The 9,500-nt window shown below is 47.4% G+C and overlaps 1 protein-coding gene across 1 annotated transcript in view; it reads left to right on the top strand.

The window, feature by feature from the left end:
* The first annotated feature begins 894 nt into the window (after positions 1 to 894).
* Positions 895 to 9,500, top strand: part of EEIG1 (estrogen-induced osteoclastogenesis regulator 1) — a 32,189-nt gene continuing 23,583 nt past the window's right edge. The window contains exon 1 of the mRNA XM_010162959.1: positions 895 to 1,533. Within this exon, the coding sequence (XP_010161261.1) occupies positions 1,388 to 1,533 (146 nt within the window). The 5' untranslated portion in view covers positions 895 to 1,387. The remainder of the gene's footprint in view (positions 1,534 to 9,500) is intronic.

Below are 9,500 nucleotides of genomic sequence, written 5' to 3'. Positions count from 1 at the left end.
GCAGGGGTAGAGGGGGCAGGTATGGCTTTCAGAGGGGGCTGCATTCCCCAGTGTGCCCCCTCCCTGCGGGGCATCTGCAGGGGTGCCCAGGCTCTGGCACAGCGGGCAGAGCCGGGTGGATTCACCCGCTGCCACCGAGGGGGAGGGGGGCTGGAAACCCCCGGCCCTGCCGCGGGGGGGGGGTTTCCCTCGGTTTGCTGCCTGTCATTAATTCTGAGTATCGGGGAGGATTGTTTACTGCCTGGTGTTCAGAACCTCGTCCCTTTTAGATGCTGATCAGCTCTGGCCTCCCTGGCTTGGGCTTTGCGTAAATATGTGATGAAATTACTGTCTCCAGCCCCAAAACTGTGCGGGGCACGGCTTGGTGTGGACCTGGTGCCGGGGGACGGCAGCGTCCTCGGTGGGCCTGGCTCTCGGGCAGCCAGCTGACCTGATTCGGTTGTTGTGCTGTGTAATCTGGAGCAGACTGCTGTTTTTTTCTCCCCCTCCCTGTGCTGCTTTCTTCATTTCTAGGATACAGGTGCTAACACTTAGGGCTGGCTGGAAAAACAGAAAAGAAACAGATTTTTGCATTTCTGGAGGCAGCTTTGCTTACTCTTGTTAGTTTACATGTTTAGATGGATCTTGCTCTGTAAAACTGCTTCTAAAGATGATGGGGGAAAACAGAGCAGATTTTTATTAGCTGCTTTGCAAAACAGAAATTACGAAGGGGTGACAACAGTGAAGCTTGCTCTAGGCAAAAAGGGGAAAGAGGATGTTGGGGCCAGGCTAATTGGGGACATGCCTTCTGAGACTGGTATGAGTCTGGACTGAATATTACCCATCCAAACAGGTTTTAGAGGAGGAGGAGGAGCCCAGGACTGGCTGGGACTAATTTACTCATTTCCCTCCCAAAGGCTGACCCGAAGACCTGTATCAAAGAGTTGCACAAGGGGAGGAGATAGAAACTGGAAGCTCTCTGAATGTGCTGCCCGCAGACTTGAGGCTTCTTCAGAGATTCGAGATGACTTCCCAGGAGAGATGCTTTCTGGAGGGGTTGTGCTGAAGACAGAACACTGCAGCCTCTAACTGGGACAGCTCCTGCTGGTCTGGAGCTGAGACCGACTTCTCTCCCTCCCTTTTCCCTTGGAGATGTTGCAGAGATTTAATCTGACCTCTTCCTCCTTACCTGAAGCCTGCCGTGGCGATGATCCCGCAGCCAGATCCGACCACCAAAGAGAAGAGAATTGTGTGTTTGAAGCTGGGCCGTCGTTGTAACTGAATTGGAATTTACTCCCTGCTTGTGCTCCTGGGACGAGTGCCGTTCCTCTGCTTGTCTGTGTGTGTTTTGAGCTGCTCCTCCCTGATCTTGTTTGGAATTCCTGGGCTTTCCACGCTGAATTTGCCCATGGCTTTCCTGATGAAGAAGAAGAAATTCAAATTTCAGACAAGTTTCACTCTAGAAGAGCTGACTGCTGTCCCCTTTGTGAATGGGGTTCTGTTCTGCAAAATCAGGCTGCTAGATGGAGGAGACTTTGCGAGCTTATCTACCAGGTAAGAAGCTGCTTTCAGACTTGCTTCCTGGTTGTGCTTCTTCCCCTGGTTATTCTTCCCTTGAGCAGTTTAGCATATGGCTACCATTTGCCTACCCCTTGTTGGGATTTTAATAGTTCTGTTGCAGGGCCCCACATGCCACATCGTTCTCTGGAGCGGGGGGAAGAACATAGCTGGAGAGCTCTGACCCTGGGTGGTGTTGGCTGATCAGAGCTAGCTTGGATTTTTCAGAGACGTGGGGAGGGAGCAGGAGGTTGTTCCCTTGAAAGCAACGGGTTTGTGGGCGAAATCCTCTCTTCTTTTTCCCCTCCACCTTCTTACCCAAGTTCTCACACACTATTTCAGACCCTATGCTGTATTACTTTCATGCTTGACTTGAAATGCAGCTCTGTAGAAAACTTTATCTAAGCAAATCAACCCTTCCCAACTTTGCTCTCCCCCGTTTGCTTCCGAATTACTGTTCTTGGTAAGGGTGGAAGTAGCTTGCTTTGCATTGCAAATTGCTGTGCAAGGGAAAACTGCTGCCTGCAGTCAAAGTTGCCGGTGTTAAAGACACAGTTTATCTCCTTGAACTGATGCTGTTGCATCTCCAAGTTTATAGCTGCAGTATTTTCTCTTTAATGTAGTCTGTCATACTGGGATCGTTCTGCTGCATCTCATAAGGTGGTTCTTCCAGCCTGTATTGGCATTTCTCTGACTCCTTCAGGCAGGTCTGTCCCCACTCTGCTGCTAATTGCTAATAAAAACTTGCTTTGTTTCCAGCTGTGTGCATAGATTATCAGCAGCAGTATGCAAATACAAATTCCATAACAGCCTGGACTTGCTTGCTTTCTGCCTCGAGATGTGAAGGAAGCCTTCAGTGGCTTTCAAAACTTGTTTTTTTGCTTTCCTGAGTGACTGCTAAGTTTTAAAGGTACAGGATTAGTTTGTGCTAGCTGTTAACTGCTTTATCCCACAGCTAAAGCCTGGTTTGCTCTGCTTTTTCTCTTTGTGGTGCTGCTTTTATTGGGCAAGTGTAAAACACTTCTCTCTTGCAAATAGAAGTGGTAGGGCATTGCTGAAAGCTTGGTTGTTTTTTGTTTTGTTTTTTTTTTTTCCAGAGGCACAGTACAACCTCATTTGAAGTCCTTAGAAGCCCAAAAATGGACTTTTTGAATTAATTTCTCTTTTGAAGAAAATCTATCAAAAGAGCTTTTCCTCACAGTGTTCTCCCCTGAGGCTAGATCCTTGGGTTTGGTGGAAGCAGCTTATCTAAGGAATTCAAACAGTATGTGAACTTGGAAAGAAATTAACCCCTCAGCTTCCTGAAGTCATAATAAAATGAGTTGAGCCGGAGGGTGTCTCAGAAAAAGCCTGTGCTGAGAAATGTTGATCTCCCTCTCCTTGTCACCCTGGAAGCAGCTTCTAGGAGCCACTGATGGGGTTTGCTGGTGCTGCCAGCCGCTCGGGTTGCACTGGGTTATTTTCTGAGCTGGCTGGGGGTCAGCAGTTCACTCAGTGCAGTGTGTTGCAGATGTGTTCCAGCAGCAAAATCATCTGTAATTTAAACCCAACACATACATTACTCTCAACCAACTTGATTGCTTATAAACGAGCAAAGGGGAAGTAGGCTGTTGGGTTTGCTGCCTTTCCACTAACCTGTCTGTGCTCTAACTGAAAGCACATGGAAACCTGCTCCTGCCTGAAAACTTACAGGTCTCGGTGGTATTGAGTCATTTGACCTTTTCCAAATATTTTCCCCTGTTGCAGTTAGAGAAACTTCAGGAGGGATGAATTTCCAGGAACGGTGAGGAGAAGAATTACCATGTGGAGAGGCTCCCAGATCATGCCTTGGCTCTGCTCTACGCTCCTCCAGTCATTGCCATGACCTTTTTGATAATCTTTGGATCTGGGGAAAGATTAAAGGGAAGGAAATGCTGTGTCTGTGCTGTGTTAGGAGTCTGTACGTTATTTAAGATCTGTGATTGCTTCTCTGAAATCAGCCACATCCAAAAAAAGGTTGTGGTTGGGGTTGTGATGTCTGACAGGTCACCTTATGTCAGCTGCTTATGTAAAAAACTCTGGTGCTCGCTCTGCAGTGGGTTTGGGCTGCTTCAGCAGTGTGTGGCAGTGGGAGGTGCGCAGCTATCATCGAGCAGTAGCTTTTCCTGCCTGTCAGTTTTCAGAGAATTGATCTGAACAAGGTGTCCTGTGTCATTTGGAGTCTGTAAATGAAGGGGAAGAAGCAGGTAGAGGAACCCTTCTTAGGACACACTAAGTCAGTTTTCTCTTTTCTCGATTAAGTGACCTGTGATGTGGAAAGAAGAGTGTTGTCTGAGAAGATAAGAATCTCCAGAGACAGATTTTTCAGGTTATTTACAACAGAGTGACTTGCCAGCTTGTGCAGATCTGTGGTGAGAGGTGGGGATGTGATATCCAATGAGTTGCTAGGTGGCACCGGGTTAAATTGACCTGTGAGCTGAGCAGGAGCAGTAGCCTGTGCTGCCAACTGCCATTGACCTATCCCAGTCCCAAGTCCACTCCAGCCTGGGTCGCAGGTCCCCACTGCAGCCTGGTGCTGTGGGTCTGGTGGGGCAAACCTTGGTGGAGACCCCCCTCCTCGACTGTGAGCCCCTCACAGCTCCTCTGCCCAGGCAGGGGCAAAGCAGCGGGGCTGGAGGCAAACCTGTCTGACATGCATTAAGACTCAGCACTCTCGGGAGTTCAAGGCACTCTGGAAAAGGTCCAGGTCCTGTCAGCACATTTGGCTTTGGGGATCTGCCTCTCTTGGGTTTTGTTTTGTGGTTTGGTTGGTTGGTTTGTTGTTTTTTTTTTTCCTTGCAGGCAGGTACCCTTTTTCCACGCTCAAGCCTTGCATTAAACCATGGCTGTTCTAGTGACTAAAGTTACAGCTGTAAATTTCCTTTCGCTTGTCCTTTCCCCTCCTTTGTAAAGTCTCCTTATGCTCTGATGGGGCTTCTCAGCATCAAACTCACCCGTTTCAGTTTACAGTGATCTGCATGAAAAGCATCTATTGTCTGTGGGTTTATAGCCCTCCCGTTGGATAACAGAAGTTTGTCTTCTCAAAATGCCTCTGAGCCAGGTGTGGGCCAGGCAGGTGCTGTATTTCCCCATGGAGAAGTACCGGTATATTCCTTGAATAGTATGAATTCAGATACTTAAATAGCACAACCACCAGTGAATTCAGTTGCCTCCCAAGTATCTTTAAAAATAGCAGGCGCAGAGCAGTGGGGATGTATTCATGGCAACCGTTTTCCCGAAGCAGATGGGCTGCTGCGTTCTGTACCAGTTTGAAGCTTTTTGGGGGGGTTGTGTGTCTTTGTTCCTAGAGAGATGATACAATAAGCTCGTTGGGAGGCTTTGGATCCGTGGATCGGTGCAGGCAGAAGCCTGGATGTCCAAATAAGTGCCTAAAGCTACAGGCTGATGTAGTACGTACATGTACATCTTTGGGTATCACAGCAGAGGAAGACTTGATTAAATTTCGCCCCCCCACTGCTTACGGTGTCAGTTGATGTTGAGTGACAGCCAGATGCTCTTTACCTCAGTGCTGATTGATTTCTGGCTGCTGGTTGGCAGCGAGTGTTGCTGGTGCGTGATGTGAAGGAAGTGGAAAGCCAGGTGTTATCCACAGACTCCTGACACTTCATCCTACATTGTTCTGTTAGTGCCAACAGTTTCACTCTGGTGTTTCTGGATTTGAAAGAAGGGATTGTACTCTGAAAGCCCTTGGCTGACTTTAGAGGAAAGACTGTTTTGCATGAGTTGAGCAACTTTGAGGGCATTTCCCACCTTTCTCATTGTCTTCTGAAGGCACCTCAGACTGTGTTTCCCTCTGGAGCACGCATTCCCAAGCACGTGCAGCATTTCAGTTTGGTTTTCTGATCCTAGAGCTCCTGCACCAGTATGAAGCAGGGAACATAGTCTGTCTCCTGCAGCCCAGCAGCTGTTTGCATGCAGGCTGGATCTGAGAAGAGCTGACCCTATTAGGGTGGTCCAGCCTCGAAATATCTTGGTGCTTGTAAGCCTCAACCAAGAATGTTCTTAGCCTTGCATTTTTTAGTTGAGTAAGAGTGAAAGGCCACTTACTGCACTGGTTTTTTGTTTGTTTGGGGGTTGGTTTTTTTTTGGTGTAAAGCTGCATCCAGAAAGCCAAAGGAAATGCTGATATTTGGGGACACAGCTCAAGCTCCCTGTGGACTGAGGTCAGCTTTTGTGTAAGTGTGGCTTTGTCATCCTTATGCAGGTACAGACCTACAGCTACTTGCTTTCCTCAGCTGGTGGGATGCAAAGCATCATTATGTTTTAGTGGTATGCAAAACATTTTCTTTTCTGTATGACATAAAGGGGGAGAAGCGTTGCCCCGTCAACACTTGGTTGGTGTTCTGGGTTCAGAAACCTTTGTGAAGGGAGGTGCAAGTCATCTCACCTCTGAAATGCAGCTGCATCTCAGTGGTGAGAGTTAGAAATCAACTAATTCACTGTCTTAATGTAAATAGTCCCCGTGTCTGATGTTACAGGACCCATCAGGTTTACCATGTTTGGCTCTTTCAGACTGGAAAGTCGTTAACTGTTCAGTTAATCAAGAGACTGGAGGTCTGATTCAGCCCAGCTGAGATCTAAATCTTCACCACTGTCTGCCTTAAAACAAAAGTTAGGTAACTAAATAGTTTCTTTTAGAGTCAGCATCCCCAGGAGGGGAAGAAAACTATCTGCAGTGAAAGGAGGGGATGGCAGGCTGAGTTCTGCCTCTTGGTTTGAGCAGGATTGCCAGAGTGGCTGTGATAGTTTCAGTGGAGGAGGGAACTTGGTTGTGGCTCTAAACCGTTCTCCCAGTTCCATATTTTAGGATGACACGTGCTTGACTCTGTCCTCTGCTGGAACCTGTGGTGTGATAACATATTTTAAAAGTGCTTTTGTTGCAAACATGTCTGAAAATGCAGACCTTTCCTTTGTGTATATATATTCCTATTATACAGATTGTGACAGTGAGTTTAGAGCTCCAGAGCAGCTTCACATCCCAACATCCTTCTTTCCCAACTGCAGCCTCAGGAGTGGTCTGGGGGTGTTAGTGGAGGAGGCGTTTGAATACAGCCTCTAGATATGACTTGCAATAAAACATAACCTAGTTAAAGCTAATATTAAGGCACAGTACCTGCCCTGCTTGCATTCTGGAACAAATATAGAGAAGCTGGATGGCAAAGATGAGAAAAAGGGGTTTCATTACAGTAGTGTGGGTGAAAGTCATGAGAGTTGAAGCAGAGGATGAGGTTTAACTCCTGGCAAGTTGAGGGTGTTGCATGAAGTGCAGAAGTGATCCAGCACTGCAAGGTCCCCGGCACAAACCCTCTCAAGCAGCACTTTGAAGAGTACAGAGCATTTATTTCACCTTTTCTGGGCTCTGGCTGCTGCACCTGCAGGGTCCAACCGCAGAGGCTTTGGGGTGGGTGGATTTGCTTTGTGCCAGACTTGCCTCTTCCCGTCACCGGTGACTGCGCTGGAGCCTGTCACAAGATGGGCAGAATTACGTTAAAACTTTCCTGCCATGGGGGCTGTATCCTGTTGGGTAAAGACCAGTTTCTGTTCATGCTCTGCCTCCTGTGCCTCCTGCTGTGGCTCAGGCAGGGGCTGGGTTGTTGACCAGAGGCTGTAATCTAAAGCTCTGTAACCGATAGGCTGTGTGTACAGCATCAGTAAATACGCTGGGATACAGCCGGCCTTCAAACTTCCCCCTCATCGCCGATTCTGAACTGCTGTTGCTTTGACAGCCAACTCTTAGCAACAGCCTTATCTGTGTGACTTCAGCAGCCCTTGGCTCCAAAAATTACTCATGGAAATTAATGTTCTACCTTGACTCTGGGGCCCTGTGACTCTCTTGATTTACAGGGTGGCAATACTATCAGCTCTGGCTGAGGACAAGGGGAGGCAGGAGAAGGTGCCCACCCCGCCTTTAAGACGTGTATTTATTTCTGAAATACAGGGGAAAACCTAAATGTCTTCCAGTGTGTTTATTCTTTGCGCTCTTGAGCTGCCATCAGTGTTGACTCTAGCTTTGGAGCTGTATTTCTGAGGAATCCATGCATGCCTTCCAGAGCCTGTGGTCTCGCTGCACCGTTGTTGGTATTTTAATAGCCCGTAAGTTGCCAATGGCAAGTTGTTCTGGGACCAGTTTCTAGATAAATGAGTTAGGTACAGATTTATTTCTTCTTATTATTATTTTATTGCAGGAAGCTACATCTTGTAGTGTTTCAGGAAAGAGCCTGGCTTCTCCCTCAGATCAGAAACCTCCCTTACTTCAGGGCACGTCCACATGCTCGTGAGCCTGACGGGGTGGGATCGTGAGCGCTCGCAGCATCCACCTGCGCTCGGCTCTGCCAGGTCTCATCTGTGTGAGGACAGACGGATGTGGCTCTGTGTGCAGCCTCCCTTTTTCAAACAGGATATGTTCTGCATCCTCTGTGGGCTGCTGGCTCTGTGTTGGGCTTACAGTCTGCTCTGAAATGGGTCAGGAATTATTTTGTAGCTGTGGCTATAATAAAACAGAAGCCTTTCGGAGTGCTCTGGATCAACATTTGGATCTCCTTGTTTCTTCTGTAACAGCCTGTGACCTCATATCAGTACCTCAGACTGAAAGGTGATTATTTCAGGTGTTATTTCAGGTGGCTGGATGTGTTACCCCACCCCAATACCAGCTGCTTACCCTGCAGGATAAGACTTTTTTTTTTCCTTGCAATTTATTCATATTATGCTTTTGTGCCCATGCTGGGAGACATGATACACGTCACTGCTGTAACTCTGGACTTGGCATCATGATCTCTCTGGTACCATGCAGTGGGACTTGGCATCTCATTTTAGTGCCTGGGTTTGAAAGGCACTTCCCACTAGACAAACAGTTGTGCCTGTGTTCACTGGATGAACAGCCTTCTTGTTTGGTGTATTTTTAATCTGATGATCAAGAAAGGGAATTGTTCTGCGGGATTCAAAATTGCTGATCTTCATGGAGGTCATTTTCACGTGCTTCTCATGAGTCTCCCGGGTAGCTCAGTTGATAAGGCTGAGATGAGGAGAAGATCGAGGAAAGGGGATGGGGTTATGGGGATGAGGAAGAAGATGAAGAGGAAGCACATGGAGATGAGAGGATTGGGAGGAGGCAAGTGTGGACAAGACAGGATGTTCTAGATAAGCAATAGCGTATACAGTCTGTGTAACGGATGCTTTCCCTGCGGATAGAAAGTAGCTGAGCTGGCAAGAGAGCAGGATTCTGCCTTTCCTTTGTCTGAATTTATCATACTTCATTGGTGAGAAGAGGCCTTGAAGGAGGTCCCATGTTGTAGTAGGAGATGGGACTGAAGCTAAAAATACTTTTACTGCTGTATGCTAAATAAGAAATGAACTCTGTTGAGCCTGGAAGCACTGAGGGTGCTTACATGGGAGGAAGGAAGAGAGTGGATTTACTGTCCTGGAAGGGCTAGAAAGCTGGAGCACTAATTAGCAGTGCAGCTTTAGAGACCTACAGAGACCATCACCCCTGCACATGGTTGGTAACCAGCCTCAAATGCACTCGCTGAAATAAACAGCTAAAGCTAGAAAACATTCTTTTGGGATTGCAGCTTCCCAGAGCTGTGTATTTGCCTAAAGGAGGCAAGTCCCTTCTCTTGCCATTCAGTGTACTGAAGGTAGAAAACAGAATTTGAGGTTTTTAGTGCCCTTCAGAAATTACCAAGCGTTATGCTTCAGTCTGGCTTTGCAATGAAAAAGCAGATCAAGGAAATCATAATGGGAAACCCTGTGAACGGGATGTGGCCTCAGGGTTTCACTTTGGGGTAGTCACATACCTCCGTTTTTGCTTCCAGAATAAAACTTTGTATGAAATGACTGCGGCAAGATGTTTCACTAATGAATATTGGGTTAATGATCAACAAAGACTCCCTAAACCAGCTGCCACATGAAAGACCAGTCGGCACATG

This window comes from Antrostomus carolinensis, unplaced genomic scaffold (assembly GCF_000700745.2).
Source record: "Antrostomus carolinensis isolate BGI_N321 unplaced genomic scaffold, ASM70074v2 scaffold5190, whole genome shotgun sequence".
In the NCBI taxonomy this organism is placed as follows: Eukaryota; Metazoa; Chordata; class Aves; order Caprimulgiformes; family Caprimulgidae; genus Antrostomus; species Antrostomus carolinensis.
The sequence above is the reverse complement of the archived record's forward strand: the minus strand, read 5'-3'. Positions and strand labels throughout refer to the sequence as shown.